Genomic DNA, 26105 nt, shown 5'->3' with positions numbered 1-26105 from the left:
ACACGTGGGTCAGGAATATAAGGCTGGTTTTTAAATATTAGCTGGTCTCACCAAAGTAGTTTCTATAACAATGAAATATATTGTTTTCCACACGTGGGTCTAAAGCAGGAGCGGGAAACCTGTGACCCTCCAGGTGTTGCTGGGGTACAACTCCTGTCATCCTGACCACTGGCAAGGGCAGCTGGAGTCTAACAGTATCTGGAGACTGGGTTCCTCATCCCTTATCTAAAGAGACAATCTTATTAGTAAACTACTTAACTGAAGTGTACTGATCACCGGGATAAATTGTTCTCTGTTTATTGCCTGTCAGTGGTGAAATTCAATAATACAGTGGTACCTCTGGTTACGTACTTAATTCGTTCCAGAGGTCCGTTCTTAACCTGAAACTGTTCTTAACCTGAAGCACCACTTTATCTAATAGGGCCTCCCACTGCTGCTGCGCCGCCACTGAGCGATTTCTGTTCTCACTCTGCAGCAAATTCCTTAACCCAAGGTATTATTTCTGGGTTAGCAGAGTCTGTAACCTGAAGCGTATTTAACCTGAGGTACCACTGTAATAACAACCAATATCTGAGTATCACTAAACTTGGTACCTTTGTTTACACAACATGTGTAGTCCACTGTATACACTATTGCAATAATTCTTTAACCCTCTGCACATTTTCATGCTACTTCATTCATTCTACACATTTTTCTTTCCTTGATAGATCAAATATATACAAGAAACCTATAGATACATTAAAAACTGCATAGCTTTAACTTTAGCACTGGTTGTAATCTAATTTAATTAGGAGATATGTCTTTGAAGTAAATACCTTGATAACCAAAGTTTAGAACAAAAACAAAAAGGGTCCAATATTTTTTTTTATAAATGTTACTATCAGATCACAATTATATGTTAAAATCCAAATGTCACAGGAAAAAGACACAATGGACAGGGCCAGAAAATGGTGCAACTAGTTCACATGTCCTTAAGTTTCTAAGGCTTGTGTTTCACAAATTGAACCCCATCCCCAGCAAATCACTCTTGAAAATTAGGGAACTTTTAAAAACAGATTGCAGTATGGTTGAGTGCCTGGTGTTCAAAATCAAAAGTCTCATTGGGTGCATCTAAAGTAGCTCTTTGGATCACAGCCAGCAGGATCTTTTAAGATCTCAAGTTCTTGAAAACACCCATTGTCATCAAACTTTGAAACTGCTTAGGGGAAAAAAGGGGGAATAACTACATCAAATAGAGTGCTGCATGTATTTGTCAGCCATGCATTGGCCATGCATCCAACTACAGCAGCTATCAAAAATCCAACAAGAAGAGCAAACTAAGTACTGCATTTAAATAATTTAGTTTTTGCAGCAGTCTGGTGAAAAATGAAGAAGAAAATCATTCTCATAAGCGAGACTACCCTTTGAAGAAACAAACAATTAATGACTATCCATTACACAGGCTTATTATTACATAAGCATTTTCATAGGGAGAGATTTGGGAATAAGCATGCTTAAGACGATTTGAGTAAACAGCACGTTGCAGGAAGCTACTAATATAGGATAATTGTAAGGCATAGCAAACAGACAGAAATCAAGAAGACGCCTACTAGGAGGTTTGATTATGAACGTGAGACTTCCTTAAAAGTTCACTTCAGGGGCAGATTAAAAAAGACACGAGGAGAAAGCCCAAACAGCTAGTTCCCAAGGCGCGCAAGGAAAAGGATTTTGTAAGGCAGAAAGAAATAATAACCAAGCCGAACTTGACAGACAGAGCGCCTTCCTTTTGAGATCCGGAGAGCTGTAAATTAAACATTATGGCTTCCAGTACGTGCATAGGATACGTTATAGGAGACGCAACACCTCGACACACAAGGCAGGCGGAGAAGCCCATCTACAAACACACAAACGCAAAAAAAAAGAAGGGGGGGGGAGAGGTGGGGGGGGGAGTGTGTAAAGGCTCTCGCTGGTCTTGGGAAAACATGCATTAAAAACACACACAAGGCACCGGCTTCCCATAACCGGGAGACCGCTGGAGGGCGAGTACGGTCTCTATGGAGATTTAACTGGCGGCGGTGTCTCGTTACCAAAGGTGGACAAACAGCGGACTCGCACACAGCCCTCTCCTCACAAGAGAGAGGAGGCGCGGAGGGAGGGAGGGAGGGAAGGCTCCGTCTCTCGAGAGCGTCTTCACCCGGCCCCCCAGGCCCCGGGAAGGCAGCGCGGCACCGCCGGGGACAAGGGGCGCTCCCTCCCCTTCCCACCCACCTACCCCCGTTAAACTCACCATCTCCGCGGTGGCCGTTGGAGAGAGAGAAGGGAAAGAAAGCAAAGGAGCCCGCCCGCCTTCCTTCCTTCTTCCCGCCCCCCCCCTTCCCCCTCAGCCTTCGCTTTCGCGCCTCTTTGTTCCCGTGAGGAGAAGCCGCCGCGTTCCGTCTCTCTCTCTCTCAGTCTCGCAACGCGGCACAGCTCTTTTCTACGCTTCTCCTCCTCCTCTTTTTCGCCGCCTCCCCGCCCCGAAAGGGGTCTGACGCGAGAAGCCGCCCCGCCTTGAGGAAGGAGCCAAGCCTCCGAGGTGGGGAGCGAGGAGTCTCTGGGCGCGCAAGCGAGCGAGGGAAACCGCCTGCCTCCCTGGCTCTTCCTGGAACTCCTGCCTCCCTGGGCGGGCGGAGCTCCGGGTGCGTGTCTGCCCCGCTCCCTCCCCGTCTCCCTGAGGGGAATTGTGTGGGGGAGAGAGAAAGAGAGCGCAGCCCTTCTGAGGAGCTCCCTCCCTCCCTCGCCAACCGCCGCTCCCTCCCCGCGGAACATCCCCGCTCCCGCCCGCCCATAAGGAGCCCTCTCTCTCTCCCGCCTCCCGCCTGCCTGGATCCAGCCCCAGCCGCCCGCCCACTCTTTTCCCTCAGGCAACCCTCCCTCTCTCCCGCCAACCTCCGCAGAGTCCCTTCAGGGGACAATCTCAACCCGCCGCCGCCGCCTCCTTTTTTGGCTGCTTCACCCTCCACGCCGCAGGCAGGGCAAGGAGGTGAACCAGCCGGGCAAGCTGACGCGGGCCGGGTCGGGGAGAGAGGGCTGGAAGTCAACGCCGGCGAAGCGCACACCTCCCTTCCCTCACTCTCTCTCACGGTGCTTGGCGGTGGCTGTTGCCCGCCCTTTTCTTTCAGTCAAAAAAAGAAAGGGAGAGATACGGTTCATTACGAACGAAATAAGGCCGAGGAGGTGGTCATAATAAAGTGGGGTGGGGGGATGTATGCAGCTGTAGCAGGAAAAGTCACTTAAAAATAATAATAAAAGTGCAGCGAAAGGACCATTGGTCCCATCCGAGTGGCTCGCAGGAATGGTGACCTTTCTGCCACCCCCAACCCGGGAAATACTTCATAATACTGTATTGTTTTAATTAGTGTTTTTATGGAGCAGTCAAGTAATTTCGTTGTCCCTGAGAGGGGGCAATGACAATAAAGATATTATTATTATTATTATTATCATCATCATCATTATTATTATAATCTCTGACCATCTCTTCCTGGAATTGCCCATACGGTTCCATACTGCAAAGACATGACTCCAGGGCAGGAATGGTTCTGCTCTGGTTATCTCAGCCCATCATCTACTGCTGCGTCAAGCAAGGACTTGCACGTCTGAACGAAAGCAATTGAAGATTTAGCACTGCAGCCAGAACTCAAGGACAGTGTCCCCCTCCCCCCCCCCCCAGGCAGGACACTGCTTTGACTTGAAAGCAGCTCAGGATTTAGGGTAGTGTGGGTGGTCCCCCCCCCCCCCCCCGCACAGGGTGCCATGCTCTGAGTGGGGTGCAAAATGGAGAAGATCTGTTTGGGGTGCCAGATTTTGGCCTCGTGCAGAGCAGCATATTATGATAGATTACCAAAGTCCGCCACTGGTGAAAGGCACCAAGGGATGAGATATGGGTAAATGCTTTCAGGTGTAGATCTGCCTTGAGGTGAGGGGTGGTAGAGGGGCTAGAGCCTTGCCTAAGTGTGACTGAGCCCCCCCCCCAATCAAGTTAAAAAAGACTGTTGTAGTCAAAGTTAAGTGATACAAAGGAGAGAAACAGCCGTTTTCTAGGACCAGGGGTGCCAACTTGAATAAAACAATGCAGACCCCAGGTAAGCCCTGCTCCGCATAATTGACCACACACCATTTGAATGGCAGTGCCCATCAACTTTGGGGGGACAGCCCCCTCAAATATTTTATTGGGGGATCCAAAGGGATCTTGGCCCCTAGAAGTGGGCTCCTATATCCAGGATCCAAGAACCAACTGGGCCAACTTGCTTCCTGTGTCTTGGGAGCAGAGCTTTGCTGTACAGGAAGGAAGGAAGCCATGGTCTTACATGTGCAAAGCAGACTGCTCAGTTCAGATCTTTTCCTCCCAATATGTGGAGTGGGGTGGTCTGATCAATGGAGATGCAATGATAGGTGAGCACAGCCCAACTCTTCACGCACAATTCTAATTATTTGAGTCTTCCAATGGCTGCATAGGGCATAGTGTTTCTACCATTCTTCAGTATTCATTATTTCATCTCATTAATTCATAAATTGTACCAAACATAATGTTTCAGTATGGTGATTTGAAGTACACTCACAAAACACCATACTCATTCATATAAGTCTCAAAAAGAGTTTGATGACAGAACATTAACAACTGAATCACATATGTGTTTACTAAGAAATGAGCCCTACTGATTTGGTGTGGTGTTCTAGCACAGCAATTAACCAGTGAGGTTCCAGATTCAATCTCTAGCACCTTGTTAAATAGTTCTTGGGTAATAAGGGAGTTGATAGAAACTACTGATGGAGTATTTTTATTATGTAATGGAATGGTAGGCTATTCATTGTAATGATGTAATAAAGATGTAAGCTATTGTTTGCTGGGGGTAATGTGTAATTTGAAACTTAACTGCTTCATTTTAAAGTACAGTATAAAGTAGAGACACCTTGTAACAATGTTGTGATATTAAGTTGTGATATTTTTATTTCCTTTTTCTTTTGTGTGATATATTAATAGGAAACAGTACTGAGCTACATGGACCAATGGTTCATATGTTGTCAATGATTTTGATTTAAGAAGTCATGGGTGAAGAGCAGATTTGGTTCTGGAAGCAAGGTTTGCTAGGCAGAAGGCTGAATACACAGGCCTTCAATATAGATTTCTCAGAAATTCCACCTATTCCATGTGCAAAACTCCTAAATTCACATACAAACTAATGGGGTCTGAACTGCTGGTGACTGATGAGGAAAGAAATATTGGAGTCATCGTGGACAGCTCAATTAAGACATAGACTAAGTGTGTCAGGCTGTTGTCAAAGACTAACATACAGTAGTAACAACTAGGAAAAGAAGAAAAAACAAACCTGCCAACTTTGTAATTTCTTTATACAAGTCTATGATGTGACCACACCTGGTATACTGCATACATGGAAAGGCACAGCAAAGGTCAACAAAAAGAATCAAAAAGTTGGAGCAACTCCCCTATGAGGAAAGTTTACAATGTTTGGGATGTTTCAATGAGAAAAAAAGGATTAAAAGAGCATGTGATAGAAGTGTAGAATTTGTATAGTGTGGATAGACAGAGGTTTTTCCCTTCTACCATATTACTAGAACCCCTATCATCAAAGATTCAGTCAAACAATAGGAATTGCTCTTCAAAACTGAAATTCTCTACCACACTATGTTGTAATAGGTATTAGCTTAAATCTCTCTAAGGGATTAGACAGTTCATGGAAGATAAGGTAATCAATGGCTTCTAGTCATGATGGCCATTTCCTGTCTCCAGGATCAGAAGCAACATGATTCTAAATATTTGCCCTTGGGGAACAACAGTGGCAGAGAGCTGTTGTGTTCATGGTCTACTTGTGAGCTCTCAATAGGCATCTGTGAGCTTCTGTGGAAATAGCATACTGCAAACCTTGGGTCTGATCCAACAGGGTTATTCTTTTAAGTTTTGAGAGGTTCAGAGCAGGTAGCATCTGGTGGCGGGGGGGCTAGAGCTGTGGAGCTTTACACTAGTGTTGCTGTAGATTAAGTGGCAGTGATGGGCCAGGATGGGGAGAAGATTGGGGTTGAGCAGATGCATCAGCAGGGGGACTTGCTTGGTTCTGGCAGAGCATCTATGAAGCCGTAATCTGTTTGGCCGTTCCGTTGCCCCCACACCAGCCCTGTAGAGGTAAGCTGTAGCAACACCAGTGTTGGGAGAGCAGCTCCACAATTCTGCTCCACTACGGGTTTAGAGAATGGAGCACAACATTTTGAGTGGTTCATGGTGTGCCAAGTAGTATTTTTTATTGTCAAACTCTGCAGCTCACTAAGTTTTGGCTCATCCAGGGCAAAACAAACCTGGAAACACTGAGGTGTGTCCGCCCCCCACATATTTATTATTTTCACAATACTGTAATTCCTTTTGGCACAGTTGCTTTTTTTGCACACCCTCGGCTTGGAGCCCTCGGGGGGGGGACCACTTGCAACGCCCTAAATGAGGTGCTGATGGAGCCCCAAAATCAAAGGAAGGAGCAAAAGGCTTTGTTATTGCCCCCCACCTTTAGATGCTCTCTCTTTTTCTCATCCCCCTCCAGTCTGGACAAACAGTGCTTTGCTGTAGAAGAAGTCCTAAAATCATATATAAGAGTACAAAATCTTATAAACATGGGAAAGCTATTTATTACTCAGGGGAAGGGGTGTGTAACACAGTCCCTCATTTTGGCAGGGGCCAATTTCACCAGCCCCTTGGTACGCCTCTGTCCAGATGAAAGTAACATGCTCCAAAATAAACACTTTAAGCACAAAGTAGCTAAGACTGCAATCTTTTATAGAGTTAGGCATGTCTAAGCCCACTGAATTCAATTGGCTTAGGCATCCTGTACTCTGCGTAGGTTCAGACTGTATTTTGTCCCACTCTCCAAGTGTTTAAGTACTAAACTGAATTTGCATCCATTGCTCAAATCTTGTAATGAGATCTAGGATCTTAATCCTCCTAGGATTTCTTGTCAAGGAAATTACAAGGCTCTGTATAATGTTATTATGGAGTTGCAAAGAGAGTTATATAAAAGGGAAACTCTTCCAAATAAAGTATTATGAACTGATGCATAGCAAATATGATCATGTGAGTTTCTGGCAGCTTGGATGAACAGGAATGCCAACATTTTTTTTTTTTTAAGATACCTAAACAAAACGACTTCTTACTAAAGACAAGGATGGGCATCTGTATACAGATATTAGTCAAAAAGGAAATGTAAAGTTTTAGGCCTTTCAGAGGCTTGTAAAGCTAGAGAGCTTGTAAACAAATCTGGCAACACTCCATTTACTGAACATCTGCACTAATATTAACATCACTAAAAAAAAACCCAGAAAAGCACGAGATATCAAAACATTGATAACAACACAGCTCCTATGTGGAAGTGAGGAACTGCAACAGATGATGCTGAATATACAAAACAGTGTGGGAAAGAGCACCAAAGTGATAACAAGCTAATTAATTCCTCTCTAGTAATAGCATAATAAACATCTGTGAGGTTCTAATAGGAATTCACTTGACTAATATAATTCATTTATGGTATGTCACAGCACCAATAGTGTGTGTGTGGAATAAAAATATAGGAAACCGACTTATACCAAGCTCTCTACACTGATTGGCAGTGGCTCTTCAGATCTTAATTGTATGTAGATTAATACCATGTTCCTGACATTTAAATTGGTGGCAAAAAACCAATTCCAGAGCTTTATACCTATGACTTCTCTTTCAATGTAATATGAGAGAGAGTATAATTATTAGCTCTTCTAAATAAATGCCTGTTCCATTAATATTTTCTCGGAGTGAGAATTCCAACACATGGGGATTGTCTCTTGCTCAATACAGTTTTCCTGCTACTTTCAATGCTGACAGACAAGCCATGCACTCTCCTCTTTGTGCTTATGAATCAGTTCCCTACATTGAAACTGAGATATAGGGTAAGATGTGATAAACTAAGATGTGTGCACACATGAATCTTTGGGTTCAGTGAAAAAAATTATTCTACCTCTTCCCATTTTACTGGGTTTCCATTATATAATCCTTTAAACTTAACAACAGAGATTCTTTATTTAACCTCTGCTCTCCAGGAGCTAGTCCTTTCCTCCAGTTATTTCAATTGTTCTTTGAACCTGTTCCAAATTGAAGTCATTCTTCCATGAACAAGGAATGGTGGACATAGTTTAACAAATGATTTATCAGATCTTGAACAAGGGTAATTTATCCTTCCCATTCCCTGCTCAGTATACTATAGTTTATTTATCAGTTAACTTTGTCTTCTTTGCTGCTGTGTCCTGTTAGTGGATTATAGTCACCTCATGTTATAACAAGATCCCCAGAAGTCATCAAACCTCCTTCATACCCCAGTGATGTCATGTTATTATTGGCCGATTAGGATTATTGTATTATTTGGTGAACCCATCATTAAAATCACGGATGTGTTCAGCCTGGACCCTGAGCCCCAGCGCCGAGGGCCTTCTGGCGGTTCCCTCACTGCGAGAAGTGAGGTTGCAGGAAACCAGGCAGAGGGTCTGTTCGGTAGTGGAGCCCGCCCTGTGGAACGCCCTCCCATCAGATGTCAATAAACAACTATCTGCCTTTTAGAAGACATCTGAAGGCGGTCCTCTTTAGGGAAGTTTTTAATGTTTGATGTTTTATCGTGTTTTTAATATTCTGTTGGGAGCTGCCCAGAGTGGCTGGGGAAACCCAGCCAGATGGGTGGGGTATAAATAAATAAGTACCGGTAAATAATAAACTGTTTGCTTGATATTGTCTGCTTATCATTCAGACTGATTGCTTTCTTTTTATTCTCTGCAATGGCTTCTTCTTTCTTCTCATCTTCACTTTAAGGTTCCTGGAAATCCCGTCCAAGACCAGAAGAACACTCATTCCCTCAGATCTTTCTCTCTCTAAAGCTCTCTTCCAGGTTCTTCACTCTTATCGCACTATTTAGTCAAGACTGATTACTGTCATTTTCTGCACCCTCATACTTCTCCCCTGCTACGTTTTATATCTGGAATGCTCATCCTCTTGTGTCATCCAACTCTTTTCCTCCATTAGGTAGAATTCCCCCATTTAGGTGACTCCTCAAAACCTCTCTCTTACTCATTGTGTTCTCTGACTCACCATTCTTATTTCCTCCCAGTTCTTCTGTTAACATGCCAAGTCTTTAGTAGGGTATAAGCCTTTGTGTAGGGTCTGTCTTTTAATTTACTGTTACATAGCATCTTGCTAGAATCATGATCAAACCCTTAATACATTGCTATCAATGTTTTAAATGATTGTTAGCTGCCTTTGGGGCTGTTTGATGAAAAATAAACAGCAAATAAATGGGGACAAAAGTACAGCTGCTACATAAATACTCAAAGGAGTAACAGAGTAATGAAAGATTCTTTTTTTAGTGAATACCTATGCAATCATAAATGCTCATTCTTTAGAAAAATACTGCTGCAGCAATTCAACCAGCCACACAGCACTGATGTATTGTGCTCTGAATTGTGGCCCTAATTTGGCAGTTTAGTTGTTTTGAAGATAATACAATCAAAATAATTGCAGAGAGTTTATCTTGGAGGAGAGTGCTGAACTGACACACGCATGTACTAGTATGAAATGTTTTAAATAGTGACTGCCCCTGTCTCAAAAAAGTTCTCTCTCTCTCCCTGCTGCTGTCTCCCAAACTGCTGAAGGGATACAATCAGATATCAGCTTATGGTATATACATTTGGTCCTCCAGGTGTAATACCTGATCATCACATCTTTGAATGGCTGGAAGCTGTAATCTGACTTATGGTTTCTCTTCAAACTTAAAAACTTTTCATGTCTTCCTAATACACAGATCTCTCTTGATACAGCTGTTGGTTTTACCAGTGGCATTGCTTATGCTGATTTTGCATTGCTTACGCTTAGGTTTTGCATGAGTCCAAGTTCTGGTTAAATCTGGACTGTGCTGCTCTCCACTCCTTTGTCCCCCTGCCATTCATTTAACCTTTGAGTATTTTTATTGCCTTTGTAGCCTATTTAACGACATTTGCATAATTTGCTTGTATCACTTATTCCTCTCATACAAGACAATACATTTGCAAACGTGGATCTGATAACAGTCACTCACATGCACACTATCTGTTGAAGAACTGGTGCACTGTTGTACATTTCCCCACACACTACAATAAAAAAGAGGACTACAGTGGTACCTCGGGTTAAGTACTTAATTCATTCCGGAGGTCCGTACTCAACCTGAAACTGTTCTTAACCTGAAGCACCACTTTAGCTAATGGGGCCTCCTGCTGCCACTGGAGCACGATTTCTGTTCTCATCCTGAAGCAAAGTTCTTAACCTGAAGCACTATTTCTGGGTTAGCGGAGTCTGTAACCTGAAGCGTATGTAACCTGAAGCATATGTAATCCGAGGTACCACTGTATTAAAACAATGCTGGCCCTGCAAAACAGTGTTGCTATCTGTACAAGAATGGATACTTATAGGTGCCACTTGAGACTGTGGTTCCAGGCAGTTTGGTTTCACTGAGTGCTTCCAGACTCACATACAGATCTGATGTTTCTATGCATACATTTGGCGCTTTTGCTTCCTCAGATGCCTGGTCTCTTCCTCATCCCTGCATCATAATATTCACTACCATGCTGCCACTTACTGTCCACAGCACTGGGTGGAGCTTCATGAAATGCATCTGGTTCCTCCTGTCAATCACTTCTCCTTTGCTCTCGACTACCATTTTTCACTCTGTGCATATGCACCTTTAAAAAAATATCCGTGATTCCAACAGGAAACACTACGGTCCTTATGCAGCCAGCTGTGATATTTCACTGTAGGCAAAATGAAGTTTGTGCTTTTTGGAGGAGAAGAGTAGGAAAGAATATCATCAGACACACACGCAAATTCTAAGGTCTTGTGCAATAATGATAAAGATGTCTTATGCAAGGCATAATCATCAACTGATGTATGTATTGCAGTTATTGCAACCTCACAGCTAATCCTCCACCTTTACCGTGTGCAGCCCTTGAGAGAATATCTTATCAGATCTGGACATCCCTTTGGCATGTGGCAATCAATGGAAACAGGTGTATTTCTTTTCCTATTGGGGGCTGCCAGAAACAAAATGGCTAGGTTGTGCTTAGATGACGAGCAAGCAGGATGAGGGTGTGGCAACAGACCACCCACTGAAATGACACCACAGAAATAATAGACCACCCAGCAGGAGGGGGGGGACAGGAAAAAAATGATAACCAAGCTACCATGCCAGCAGTACTGCACTGGATTTTCTGCAGCAAGGAGAAATCCAAAAGACGTTCAAACAAAAGTATGATCTGGCTTTTTGATGACATCCTATATCACGTGGAAGCTGTGAACAAATATGCAGACATGAAGAGCATTGATTCCACATCCAATCCCCATCAGGAACCACCCATTATGTAGTCGTACCTTGGATCCTGAATGCCTTGCAAGTTGAACATTTCGGCTCCCGAACGCCACAAACCTGGAAGTGGGTGTGTGAACGTTCTTTTGAACCCAAACGTCTGACATGACTTCTGCAGCTTCCAACTGAGTGCAGGAAGCTCCTACAGCCAATCGGAAGCTGCGCCTTGGTTGTTGAATGTCGAACTGACTTCCAGAATGGATTGCGTTTGGCAACCAAGGTACGACTGTATTACAGCAAGGTTTATCTTGCCCGGGCTGGATAGGTCCTGCGGAGATACCTCTGGGGGCCGGATTGTGCGCGGGTGTGAGCGTGCGCGCATGCAATTTTCAGCACCACGGAAGCGAGTCCCTGCACTTCTTTAGCACAGCGTGCGAGCGGGCAGCTCAGTTTGGGGGCAGCTCACGGGCTGGTCAAACGACCTTTAAGGGCCCATGGGTCTTAGGTTGCTGACCCCTGCTCTAGGGACTTGAAAGACCCTGTAGCTTCCCTTCCCTTAAGTGATATCTGCCTCTGTAATGGGTCGTGAGATTTCTTATTCAAAATCAGTCTATTCCTTTTCATAGGGCGGTAACAGGTCCCCTGTTACATGCATATTATGAGACATAGTTGGATTCCAGCACTCACCTTGTCACAAATATTTGTGGCCAGTGCCATTTTCAATAACAAAGAGAAAGCTATGGTTTCCCTTAGCTGAGTGGCTCCACAAACATAAAGGCACAACGATTTCAGGTGTAGTATTATTTACATTAGGAAAACTTTGGTTGTTTCACAGAGAATGCTGAATATAACGTACACATTCTCTTCCAGAAGCAGAATAATCACAGAATATCCTGAATGAAAGCCTCAGGACCCCGTCAACATCTTTAGAATACAAAATGTTAATCCTGGCATAGTGCTACCAGGGGACTTGCACACACAAAAATCCCTACCAAAAGCAGAAATCTGCTAACTGCTTAATGTATTTCTCTACCATATGTTGTAGACCACACTCCTGGACAGAGTAAATTAAAATGGACACAACCTATTGGCTTCAGTTTGCTGCTCTACTAGCATGTGGAACGGACCATGAAACGACAATTGATAGCATCAAGTCAATTTCATTTTGCTTTCTGCTACATAGAGTGAGACTAGCAGAAGTAATGTTAATCTTGTTCTTTGCAGTTCATCCCCAGTATTGCTAGCTCTTCAAAGAAAAATAAAAGAACTTAAGCCTTAGAAACATTTAAAATATGAAGTAATTTTTAGTTACTTAAAATAGAGTAATAGAATTGTTATGATTCTTTCTGAATATATGTTATCAGTTTTACAAGTTTAGCATTGACATTGCCTCAGGAATTAATAAATACACTAAAGAATATTATTATAGCCAATATTGCTGGTGGATGTCTACCCGTTTCCTTAAGTTCTGATTCTGAAGTGTTTTATGATAGAGAATCTAGACTTATCCTTTGTTCCCAAATTTTGGAACTATAATATCCAGATTTTGGTAACAGATTGAAAGGGTGACGACTTACAATGCCAACAAGTACACAGGGAAGCAGAAATTAATTTGGGAGCGATGAGAAACCTAAAAGCAACAGTCTCGTGGCACCTTAAAGACTTAATAAGCTGAGAAACATAAGCAGTAAAGTAAAGGATTTTGAGGGAACAGGAGATGATGTTCCATTGTGTGCATGGAAGACCCTTATACCAGCAGAGCTGCAGCATAAATTAGGATACAGTCCCAAGTTTCACCACCTAGCCCTCTTTTCCATCTTCTTAAACAGTAGGACAAACATTTTCCCAGTGTTTCCAACCTTTTCTTCATTAGCATCATTTGACATCGGAATAGCACCTTCTGTGCTGGCTAGTAACTCTTTCCCTTTCTGAGACTTGGGCCAAATGAGGTACCAGCCATCCATGCAGAAGTGGAAAGGAAAATGTAACCCCCAGGGATGCTTGACTGGTGACGACACTGCCATCTTGTTGGCGTCACATAAAGAGACTTCTCTCCTGGGCTAATTTTGAATGCTAAATTATTTTCTTTACAACGAGATAGTGGTATCCCTCCTGCATCCACGTTGGGGCCATCTGTGTCTTTTGTTAGGGCAACTGCTACTTGTGAAATTGGGCTTCTGGTTTCTCCTTTTCCCTCTGTGCCTCCAAAAGTCTAGAGCGTCTGAAGCAGATTTTTGGAGGAACACAATGAGCTGCATGATGAGGGAGAGGAAAGAGAAGCCCTGTTGCGTTAATGGGTATCTGTTAGCACCATGTTGTATCCCATTCTTAGTCTGCGGCCTTTATTTTACATGCAAAGGAAAAGACAACAGAGTATTGTATTTCTATATAATACCACTGCTTCCCCTGTGTCTTTGAGATAAAAAGGTAGACTATAAATAAGAGATATTCTATGGCTATCACTGACCACTAGAAGGCTAGAGAATAGGATATAAAAAGGGTACATCTAAACGCAGTCACAAATACAGGGCCGAATTTTCAAATGCAGTCTAGGAGTATAACAAAATATAAATAGCATTTTTATTTTGTTCTGTTTTTCCTCAAGAAAGAAATCAAAAGAGAAATCCACATAATCATACAAAAAGGTCAAGCATTTATTTAATGTGGTTAGAAATAAAACAACTTTTAAATGTAGTGCTAGAATCACGGTGAGTTTACATACATACATTCCGCCTGGCATTGTACCCAGGGGACATAGAGCTACTTTTTCAACAGAAAAACTAGCTGTTAAGCATTACAGCTGATTCAGCTCACTCGCTGATATTACCTGTTGCACACTAAAAATATTTTAAGTCATCATCTCACAGGAATTTGTTTTCTCCCCCATAAAGTGCCCCTTCCTCCATGGGAGAGAGGGAGGGAGGAAAGAAGGAAGGGAGAGAGAACAAACACATCAAGTAAAATTTAACTTGTTTCCTCTGGAAGATCCGGATGCAAGATACATAGCTTGTTTGCAAAACACCACCAGCAAAACATTTGTAGCAACTTTCATCTCAGCCACTGCTAGGATGGTCCTAATTACAGACCAAAAATGAGTAGCAGGCATAGTCCAGTACATAGTACTACAGAGAAAAAAACCCATCATATTGGAGCTGCTTTTATTTATAGGAGAAAATTGCAGAATCTCCCTCCAGCTCCAAACTCATTCCTTAAGCCACTTGACAGAAATAAAATGGAGTCTTAAAAAATGACACACTATTTGCTTTGATTGGGCGAAAATAATAAACTGACCCTGATAAAAATACTGATATTTCCAGAGTATTCATTCCCCCCCTCTATATATATATATACACACACACACACATACTCACCCACAAACACATTAGGTGAAATACTCAATACCCTGATCTTAAACCACTTCATACAGAAATGCGGCATTGTTTTCAATGAGGCTCACTTTCATATTATGTGTGTTTAAGACCCAAGGGGCCATTACAGAGAAATCATAAACTCTTGAACAGAAAGTGAAGTCTCTGAAAATTTCATCAGTACCAAACAGGATTCCCCCCCCCCCCAAACGGTGGGCATGAGCTTTAAAAGGTCGTGGTTTGAACTGTACTTTTTAACAGCTTAGATTTAAACAAACAGTATCGCCTAATACAACATAGGCTTATTCATACATGATAATCTCTCAAACACTAAATTGTTTCTGAGTCAGCCTTTCTATTCTTTGCTACTCATTTTAAATGAAATGTAGCCTTTTCAGTTATCTGTTGAAGGAATGAAGCTATATGTCAAAAGAAATCTATAAACAGCCTTTCAGTGAAGTGTCATGTTTTTTCCGTCTCCGTGCAATCAACAAGATTATAAGCCTGCCACGCTAAAATATTATTTTTTCATTGTGTCTCATTATTCTACTCAACAAAATCCACACACCTACATGCAGCTGAGAATGTCACCAGGGCGTTTTACTCATCATTGTCTGCAAAGAAAGAAAAATTTAAAATGTTTATTATAGTGAGGAAAACAGTTTACCAAACACATCTACTTTTAAAAGACCTCATATTCAAGCTAAGAAAAAAAAATGCAGGTCAGAAAATTCACCAAGAGTAAAGATGACTGACAGTGATGTTTGAATACTGCATATTCAACAAACTCCACCTCCCAATTGTGCATTTTACTTGAAGGCTGCTCAATTTAACCTTATAAGCTACTGTGACTGATGTGTTTTTCTAAAGTTAAAGCTGCAAAGATTTCAAACTCTGCATATGGGAAAAGAAAGCACCGTATTTTTCGCTCTATAAGACGCACTTTTTCCCTCCTAAAAAGTAAGGGGAAATGTGTGCCCGTCTTATGGAGCAAATGCAGGCTGCGCAGCTATCGCTGAAGCCAGAACAGCAAGAGGGATTGCTGCGCAGTGATCCCTCTTGCTGTTCTGACTTCTGGGATAGCAGCGTGAAGCCTCTTCAGAGCAATGGGAGGAATGCTCCCCCTGCCCTGAAGAGGCTTGGTGCGGCTATCCCAGAACAGCAAGAGGGATCGCTGCTTTCACTGCACAGTGATCCCTCTTGCTGTTCTGACTTTGCTTTGCTGAAGAGGCGCTGCGCAGATTCAGAATATATGTTTTTGTTTTCCTCCTCAAAAACTAGGTGCGTCTTATGGTCAGGTGCGTCTTATAGAGCGAAAAATACGCTAGGTATTAGTGATAATGGTGTAGATAAAGCATCCTCCACCACCCCCAGGATGAACAGATACCATTTGCCCTGTGAGAAGGAAGAGGAGAGTGAAGGAGGCAAAGACAACATGAGGGTCTACCCCAGTCAGACTGCTCCCCATGATGCCCCATGAAACCATCTGCCCAGTGTGGAAAAGGAAAGTATGAGGGAGACAGGCACAGAAAACATCAGGATCTGCTCTAGTTGGACTGTGTTCCCCACTCCCCTGAAGGCCGTCTTTACATTTTATATTATTTTAGTGTTTTAAAATTGTTGAGTGCCTTGGCAGAAAGGTGGTATAAATGCAATAAATTAATCAAATAAATGTGATCATAGCTAGGAGACTTGTAAGTGGCAGGCTCAGACACTTTCTTCCCTCCTGCAAATTCCTTTCTCCATCTCTCTTTTGAAGTTAACCACAGTCCAGTGTTACATCTGCTACTGTTAACATAACCGTGATTTAAAGTAGTTTGAAATTAGTACGAGGAGTACAAATCCTGGTTAGCATTAACAGCATGCAGATGTAAAAGTGCATCGTGGTTAGCTCCATGATACCCTTCCCTGTCCATTTTTTTAACATTTCTGACCTTTCATTCATAGTTAAGTCTGCACTGAACCAGTGTACAGCTACATTTATAAGCAGCCATTCATTTTATAATCTTTATTACATGAAATAGTCAGATTTCAACAAGAAAAAGGGTAGTTTACAGAAGTATGGCCATTCTTAGGACAATTGTGAATTTGTTGGCAGTATCTCCTAAGAATTTGTTCTGTCCTTGAAGCTGGTAATGTACACAAACTGTAAATGTATATATTCTATTGGTTTTATAATACAAGTCTGGCAGTAGATGTTAAAAACTGAGGAAAAATGTGTGGGCACATCAATAATTATACTTAAAAACAACATTTGTGAGTGGGGAGCCTTGTGTAACTTCCCAGTGTATATTAGAATTAGCAATTTCAACAGCAACAAACAAAACAGGGATCTATGGAACAGGTGGCATAAAATGTACTGCGCTGAATGAATACAGTAAACAGCTGATTTACCTTCCTGATAAGCACCATCTGCCATTACTAAATGAAGAATTTTGGCATATAGGTATTTGTGTTCATTTCCTAAAATATTATGAACGATTGTTGAGCAAATATCAATGTTCTCATCTTCATCTTCATGTATAGCCTAAGAGAAAAGGAACATAAATGTACTTTCTGAAATGCTGAAAAAATTCAAAATAATCCAGAAAGAAATGCAACTTCTGCTTCTTTTTTACTTGGTGTAATCATCTCTGGAAGCCAAAATATGACAACTAATTGTTGGCACCCGCTGTCTCAAGAGACAATGGAGTGTGCCTCTGGGGATGAAGTCAAACTGCTGCGTTAGCAGCACCAAAATGACCTCTCTGGGGTACAAGCTTGGGCAGTGTGTATGGAGGTCCAGGGATGCCCAGACAAGACCCCCCTCTCAGCCTCACTGATGTGGTTCACAGGAAAGCAGAGCAATACATTTGGCATTAGCTTGGCTGCTGGAACTGCCAGATGGAGGCGTACGAAGTGCCATCCAACCGTTTTTGGGACTGCACTCTGGATCTGTGTAGGGTTTATTCCTTAGGCTTTTCTTGTCCTGAAGACATTCCACAAGGCAACAGAGGCATAGGATCAGAGTTTTCTTCTAGACGGCCTACCTTCCCAGGTTGACAAGCCCCATCTGTCCCTCACTTCCTTCTATGGCACATGCAAAAACTGCCTTCTTGACCACTGGACCCCACTAGAGCTCTCGTCTTTTCAGTCTGCTAGAGCTCGTCTTTGCATGCAGAGGAAGTCCCTAACGCACCAAGGCTTTGAGACTCATCGGCTACTTTCCCCTGGTTTAGCCAGCCCGCTGAAGCCGTTCCCAAAGTGTGGCCACTGTCTCATGCAAATAGCTTCTAGAAGCCAGAGGTGAGAGCTCAGTGCAAAGTGGAGAACGAAGGTGAACAAGCTACCTCATACAGCCTCCTCTAACACCCCATACGCCCGACAACTAACTGACACATAACCAGATTAATTTAAGTTCACACCTTGCAACAATGGACTGTAATTAATAACGACAATTTTCCTTCACATTCCTTTGTGTAAAATATCCCACAAACCTTTATTTTGTCATAAACCTCTATGAATTTCTCAAAGCCTATTTCTTGCTCCAGGTTATATCTCAGCTCTTCCAAGTGACTGAACACGCTGTCATACTCTTCACATTCACTGGCATTATCACCATCACTGTTGTCTACGCAATAGAAACACAGGGAAGCATTTTAATGTTCCACCTGTTTTGTAGTAATTCTTTGCATCAACACAGTAGCACAGCTAGTCAGGGGTGGGGGTGGTCTGCACTGGGTGTATGGGGGGCTCTGTAGGACATTGGTGGGGGTTTTAGGGTGGCAGGGGGGTCTGTATTGCGGCACAGTGGCTGCTGGGTGTAGGGGGTTGGGGTTCTGGGTGGCAGGGGAGCTTGAGGGCTTCACAGTGCTTGATGGACGGGTGCTGCAGTGGGGCAGAACCACTTCCCATCCCTGGTGGCCAGCTGCGCTAAAAAATGTCATCAACTTTGATTTCCTAATCAGACCAATGTATATCTACCCCACATGAACAAAGCTAGGGAACATTCCATTAGTGGTTGAACACTTCCTTCGCCCCATCCAGAGAAGTTTCAGTACTTACTATGAGCATACTTTCTCTGGAAGGCCGAATGAGGCAAAATTATAGAATGAATAAAACTTCAGAAAGACTTATCACATTCACCACATACATAGAATATTTAAGAAAGAACCTATAAAAGCTGTGCATTCTCATATACTTTGCACAAAAGCAGCGATCCTGTCTTCTTGTGTTATTCAGGAGGGAATTGTACAAAGGCACCCCCTCTCTGTAGATTAATGCATTGCATGTGTACAAACTTGGGAGACACAATTTTGAGGGACACTGGGGAGTCTGTAAGCCCTGTAGATGTAGGGCTGAACTACACAGATCTTTGGTTTGATCTAGCATAGTAATGTGATTCATGTACTGCAATCTGCATGGCAGTACAATATACGTTTTGCTGTTTTGAATGTACATTTTGCAGTTAACTATGCTAACAGTAGTGCTGTCTCAAATTTGATATTTGTTCAGTTAATGCTGAACAGACCTTGTATCTAACTTATTAGACTGATAAAACAGGAGGACTAACTTAACAGATACACCGCCAACAATACGTGTATCATTTCTATAACTTATTTTAGGAGTTTGCCTTTCCAAGTTGTAGAAATGATTTGAAGCAAGTCAGGGTCATCAGTGAGTTTATCTCCAAGTTTGAGACACACACGGACCAAAACCGTTTAGAGTTATGATTCTGTAAGAACAAACCATTCAACTGGAATGAAGATATACCTGAATGCCATTCTTCATTAAGCACACTTTCGCTGCTGATATTGTTGTCAACCTCATCCCCTTCTGTACCATTTGCTAGGCATTCAGCTTTTAACGTTGCTTCTTCCTCTTCACTGAATTCATCGCTGGGCTCCTCTCTAAGTAATTGCTCCATTGAAGCCTGAAGCTCCTGCAAATCTGGATCTGCCTCCCCAAACATACTGCAATGCAAAATGTTTGCATACCATTACTTCACTCCAGGAGAAGTAGGTCTTAAACAGGGTTAGGGTTTGGGGTTTTTTTTGTGAAGGGCTGAGCCATGAACTACCTCTTACTTTGTGGATGCAGCAGCAAAAACACTCCTCTATAGATTGCTGCCATGTTGTATGGGTAATATCCTTATGGAAAGTACAATGCAAAGTACCAAAGCATAGAAAATATTTATAAATTGCCACCATAGCATAAGAGTCTAGAGTAAACAGCAGTTACACTGCTAAAGGTAACATATGAATTAGCCCTTAAATGTACTGAAATGAATATGATTTATTTTTGGTGTGTAAGTAACTAAATGCCATTTATGCCATTGAACCTTTGCCTTCCAACTTTCTTTGTGAGGTTATATTGCTTAAAGACAGTAGATGAAGCATTCAGCTTTTAACTTGATTTTTAGCCTGTCATGATGGGGAATGAAGAAATATCAGGTCTGGAAAAAGAAGCTCTGTGCTGTACCATATTTAAGCTGTGAATGGAAAGCCATCGAAGTGTCTCAAGATACCAGGGAAGGGGAATTGAAACCCAAATATGGCTCTTTGTCCCACTGCCAAACACATCACATCAGTAAGGCCTTGAAAGAGAGTGATGAGGAAGATGGCACTATTGGTAAGAAGGGTTTGTGGACCACTGCCTGTTTTTAGAGTGGATCTGTGGTTAGGATGCTGAGTGGCCAAAGCATGAAAATTCTAATTGCTTCTACCACTTTCAATAAATGCTTACTATATGTTTGTTTAGCTAACCAATTCAGTATGCAGAAAAATTCTCTCCTCCCAAATAAAATCACTTATGTTTATGAAACCATTAGCTACAGTAGAAAAACACAACTGCTCCTCAGCCCTTGAATCTTAAAGATATAGCAAGATGCATGCTTTGAATACATAGGAACCACTTTAAAAACCAAGGACTATACGAGCAGCTGGGCAACTGAAAAGACTGCCAAGAGAAGATAGGGAATGTTTCAGTAGAGTTTTTTTAAAAAGCACATACAGTGGTGCCTCGCAAGACGAAATTAATTCGTTCCGCGAGTCTTTTCGTCTTGCGATGTTTTTCGTTTTGCGAAGCACGGTCCGTCGCAACTGCGCCTCTTCAAGCAGCTTTAAGAAAAAAGCGAACAAACTCGCAAGACGTTTTCGTCTTGCGAAGCAAGCCCATAGGGAAAATCGTCTAGCGAAGCAACGCAAAAACCGAAAAACCCTTTCGTCTTGCGTGTTTTTCGTTTTGCGAGGCATTCGTCTTGCGGGGCACCACTGTATTGATAAAATCTCGGCCTTTCCACATCTAGCTTTTATAGTGGTATAGTTACTGTTGGATCCAATGATTATTTGAGCACATTTGGAACTTAGGGTATTCAGTCAACTGTAGCTGTACACAGGAGACCGAGTGCGGTTTCCCCCCCATCAACAGCAATGGCTGGTTGTGCCTGGTTCGAGAAGAGTTGCAGGCACACACTTTATGTCTCATCTAGTTCTTGTGCTTCACTAACCAGCAAATGTCAGAGAACATGCATGCTGGGTACCAAAATCTCTTCCCCATTTTTGTTTTCTGCACAAGGCCTGGGTATTCAAACCCTACGGTGTATCAGAAGAATAGAAGGAAGGACCAAGTTTTGTCTGTCGTGTGTTATGGTGAACCTTATTATTGTGACTGAACGTTATCTGCAGATAATGATCATTGTCATCAGCAATATGTTGACATAGTATCAGTATCTGTATGAATGACTGAAAAGGAGATAAGCTGCTTCTTGGCCTAACGTTGGGCCTGACAGAAAACATATTCAAAACTGTAGAACAATATCCACCAGTAGCACCTCCCAACAGAGAAAGCAGGATGATGCTTGAACAAATTCCACACACAAAAAAATTATTGAGGATCCATTCCAGATCTTTCACAGAATGTTAGGATGTTTTTTTTCCTAGGCGAAAAAGTGGTTTATGACTACATTTTTCTGGAATACCTGCTGATGAATTATGATGCTGTGTGGAAGCATGCTAAAAAATTAAAAAAATAAATACGCCCAGCAACTATATTGTGATAAAAGAGAAGTGTGGAAAGGCCCCTAGACAGTAACCTCCTAAACAGCTCATCAGCCCTCCGTCATTCTCTGCTCTCTCCCCACTTCCAATGGGCCCAGAGAGTGTCTTTCCCTAGCCAAGGGCATTCAATTTCCCTCAGCAGCAGATGCACTGAACATCACAATTCTGTGACTAGCTCTTCCACACTCAACAGCTTGAACATTTTAAGCATTCTGTGAAGGACAGCAACAGCAAAAGAAGTAGTGATTTGGTAATAGGTACAGTCAGTACTTAGCCTATTGTAAACAGAAGATAAAACTCTGCATCACATTTTCAAGTCTTCTTTTTCATTGCTTTTCACTGCATCACATTGGTTTAATTTTATTCCCTTGAGGAAAGCCACCAAGATATTACCACATAGCCAGTTATTTTAGTGTAGCTGTACTAGATTTTTAAAAGATTTTTTTTAACAAAAAGCTTTTAAGTTAATGCTTTATGGAGATACTTTTCCAGTTTTTGAGTGGTTTTTTTGCTCACATGTCTTCAGAATCAGATTGTTCTCCTTTGATGGGCTCATCCTCCATGTCATCTATTTCAAGACTCTGTTGATTTTGCACATCAGCAACACTGGGAACATCAACTAGTGTTCTATATAGCTTGGAAAGATCTGGGAGCGAACAGGTTCTCAGCAGCTAAAAAGGAATACTGCATTAAACGAGCAGACCAGACCAACCAGCAAGAATGTGAACGTGTGACCATAATAACAAAAATAACTTGTAAATTTATATTAGCATAGTTATGATAGTAACAAGCAGCTCCTGTTTGTTTTCTTCCAGAGTGGGGGGAAATGGGAGAATGAAGAATCAAGAACAGTTTTCATGCTAAAATTATGAATTCTCCTTTATTACTTTCCAAAAATATATATGTTGATATCTATCTATCCATCCATCTATCTATATATATAAAAATACAATAGTATACTAGTATCAGGTGCGTCTTCAGGAGGTTGCCCCCAATCATAATAAAAAAAATAATCTCCCAAGTAGCACTTCTAATTTTTTTGTGCATTTCTAGTATTACAAAGAATAGTTGCATGGGTGCAAGTATATAATCCTTTTGTACTCTATAAAATGCAACAATTCTGTAAGCGTTATATACCCATGCAGCAAATACACCCATGTGCAACATTTAAGGTTTTGTTTTTTTTGGTTTTTTTAAAATGCTTACCTTTGGGTTGTTCGCATCAAAGAGACCAGTAGAAAGCCCTATCAACAATGAGTTTTTGCCTTTTGTTTTTTCTGGCGATACAGAGCGTGACCTTGTTGGAAGGGAATCATCAAGGGAAGACTGTGCCGACAGAACAGGAAAAGCTGTTAATCTTGCTTGATGCTGTACCACTTTCTGAAAAAAGGGTTCAGGTTGCATGGAATCATGGGTATCTGGAGCGAGAGAGAACACGCCATTTTACAAATACCTGTACAGGTTAACATTCCAGCAAGCCTCGTTTAAAAAAAGTGTTAGGTGCAGTTCAATAATTTACTGCAGAAATAAGATATGCTGTAGGCCGATGCTGCACCTTGCATTACCTTACCTTGAAAATTACTAATTAATTGTGGGACTGCCCCAAAATCCCTCAAAGTGGGTGGTGGATGGAAGAGTTCAAGCTTTTAAGAGCAAAATGACTACATGGGTAAGGGTGCTATAGCTTTCCCCTACCCATAAACGGCCTCTCCAATTTGTTATCTGTTAGTGTGGCTAGTGTGTTAGAGGCAGAGGGTTGGATTGTGACAAGTACCAGATGACATTGCTGAGGCCTAGCCTTTATGTAAAGACAAAATGGGGACAGATGGCAATTTCCAGGCTCCCTGCTTCCCTCTGCCAGTTCCTTCCAAGTAAAAGGGTTTCCCTTCAGTGTTAAGAGTCACCATTCCTCACCAGTTTTTTGAAAATACTCATTATAGTGTCTGCATGCTTGAGAAAATGCGTACGAGAGAGACTGAATGAATAGACCCTTCTGTTCATTAGTCTATTGAAAGACAGTTCATAACTCAAGAGCCCAGGGTTCTTCTAGAGCAAATATAGGTCTGACAAGAACTTTTAGCAAGCCTTCTGGGCAGAAGCGACAGGGTTCTTTTTTGAAGCCATCAGAATAGGAGCAGCAGATTGCTTCCATTTAGTGAACTGACTCTTTCCCTAAGTCCTCAGGGGTCAAGGAACTATTTCCGAGGGCAAGAGCAAAGCGCTTCTATAGATAGCTACAGTTTAAATAAATAATAATTCTCATGAATCCATGAGTGGCTTGAAAGGTCCCTCTAGTGCATGGCCCTCTAGCTGAACTTTCCCCTGGAATTGTAGTTCTTTCCACAACTTTTGGAACCACATTTATGAAGTTGTTCTATGCAAGTCTCTTAGAGGTTACCAATGTCATCTTAAGTCTGAAACCTCATCTCCTGGGTTTCGAAGCATAAAGAACTGCTGAAATGCACACCTCATCAAAATGTAGTTTTCTGTAAGGTTTATATAAGTTGGGTAACATTTCTGCTCATGGTGGTAGATGCATGCTTAGAACCACACGTTTTTCTGCCTGCACCTTGGCAGCCAATGAGGTCAGGGCGAAATGTATGGATTATAGCATATCAAGTGTTCCTCAGTCCAGCATGGTTACATCCATTGTTAACTGGGTCTGGATGGTTCCTTGTAAAGAATCCCCTAGGACAGATAACTCCAAGCCAGCCACTGCCCACAGGCTGCAGTCATACCTTCTCCTGGTATGCAGAAATATAAATCCTACAGAACCATCTTAACCCCATTTTCCCAGGATGCGGAATGGCAGAAGCCCAATGTCTGTCTGGCACTCAGAAGTCTCCTCAAGTTGTATTCATGGGCCAATACTCCTAGTCTATGCCAGAACTGCTTCCATACTGGCATACAGGGAAGAAACATAATGAACAGAGGAATCAGAATACATGTTGCCTGACCTAGTATGCTCACGAATGCCATGCGCCTGCAAGGGTGTAACAGCCTTTTCTGCGCACATAACATGTACCTTGGATGGCTTGGTCACAGCACACTACCAGAACCTTCAACAGGAGGATCAATAGGTCAACTGTCCACCTTCATGCAACAAGCTTCTCCTCAAATATTCCTCCATAGGAAAGTACAATATCAGCAGCTATAAAGAGTTGTTCCTCCCACCCTGATATGATGATATCCTTTTGCTTTCTGCTCCCCGGCTGTTCCGAGAGTGGAACGTTGTACTTACTATGACGTGTTCTTCTGGTCAGTGGAGAGGGGAGCAGACAGGTCTACCCACACTTAATAGAAACAACCAAACCACAGAGAGTGTAAATCACAGAGGGTCGTTTGCAAATCTAGCATGCACCATTTTCCTTAGCAGTTCTCAGTTAGGGACACCACTGGACTCCTTCTTTTCCCTCCATATTTTTTCTTCTTCACTACTGTTCTTTTGTTGGTAAATGTGATTATCTGCTTATGGTTTTTTCCCCCATAAGAAATTTCTACACTGAAAAGTTGTCCTGTAACTGGAAGATCCCTCCTATCCAGGAAAGACACAAATTTTGTTGTTGTTGCTGCTATTTGGCCTGGACTTTCCTCTTGAAGGGAAATTAACCCTCTCCTGTCTACTATACTCCCTACAGACCAGAAGAACAAGACATGTTAAGTTTAACTCTCTGTTTACACTTCAATCCTACATGTCTGCTCAGAAGCAGCAGGGCTTTGTGGGACACAGAATTGCAACCTAAGTATTCCAATTCACGTTGGCAAAAGACATACAGAATACCCCAAAATCTCAAATTCCATTTTAGATTATAAGAAGTATAAATAATATGACTGCTGACCTACGGATGCTTCATCATGGAGTGGCATTTTTTTTAGTAGCCCATCCTCTGGAAGATCTTCGTTTTCATATTGGCTACTATCAGTAGGATCTTCTGACCTGCGAAAGATGACCAAAGCCAGGAAATAAACACACACACAATATATTTCCTCATTAAACTCTCAAAAATGAAACTTCATACCAGTGGAAGCATAAAAGGGAGGGTGACTTACACAATTTCCTTTGCTTCTGCTCTTTCTTTAACCCACACATCAGCAATGACAGGGAATATATTTGCTTTGCATTTATCTTCTTTGGTTTCTTCTAACAATTCTGATTCCAAGTCTTCAGGCTCTGTGGAAACAAGTTCACGAATGAAAGAAGCGGTACTTGTGCTAAAGGCATTTACTTGCATCACAATTCCTAAGGGATATTAAAATTTAGCAGGAGGCGCAAAAGCTATTTATAATTGTTATGCATAAACACATATGTCCTATGGGAAGGCACTGAAACAATTATT

At 42.1% G+C, this 26105-nt stretch overlaps 2 protein-coding genes across 24 annotated transcripts in view; both read right to left on the bottom strand.

The window, feature by feature from the left end:
* The window catches only part of SH3RF1 (SH3 domain containing ring finger 1), a 46708-nt gene extending 41693 nt beyond the window's left edge, over window positions 1-5015 (bottom strand). For 2 of the 4 annotated variants that reach the window (XM_083631127.1, XM_083631130.1), the window contains exon 1: window positions 2267-3352. The gene's annotated coding sequence lies outside the window, so the exon portion shown is untranslated. The other 2 variants (XM_083631129.1, XM_083631128.1) reach the window with 2 other exon arrangements.
* A 7629-nt stretch (window positions 5016-12644) lies between these two features.
* The window catches only part of NEK1 (NIMA related kinase 1), a 43361-nt gene continuing 29900 nt past the window's right edge, over window positions 12645-26105 (bottom strand). For 18 of the 20 annotated variants that reach the window (XM_083631037.1, XM_083631047.1, XM_083631043.1 and 15 more), the window contains 8 exons: window positions 25819-25939; window positions 25608-25705; window positions 22975-23186; window positions 22285-22439; window positions 19484-19683; window positions 18208-18341; window positions 17126-17258; window positions 13994-15345 (listed from right to left, as the gene is read on the bottom strand). In XM_083631037.1, coding sequence (XP_083487163.1) covers window positions 15332-15345; window positions 17126-17258; window positions 18208-18341; window positions 19484-19683; window positions 22285-22439; window positions 22975-23186; window positions 25608-25705; window positions 25819-25939 — 1067 coding nt within the window. In that variant the 3' untranslated portion in view covers window positions 13994-15331. Of the gene's footprint in view, window positions 13616-13993; window positions 15346-17125; window positions 17259-18207; window positions 18342-19483; window positions 19684-22284; window positions 22440-22974; window positions 23187-25607; window positions 25706-25818; window positions 25940-26105 lie in introns of those variants that run through there. The other 2 variants (XM_083631041.1, XM_083631049.1) reach the window with 1 other exon arrangement.

The sequence above is a fragment of the Podarcis filfolensis genome (assembly GCF_964270895.1).
Source record: "Podarcis filfolensis genome assembly, chromosome: 9".
Classification (NCBI taxonomy): domain Eukaryota; kingdom Metazoa; phylum Chordata; class Lepidosauria; order Squamata; family Lacertidae; genus Podarcis; species Podarcis filfolensis.
This window is presented reverse-complemented; position numbering and strand designations above follow the sequence as displayed.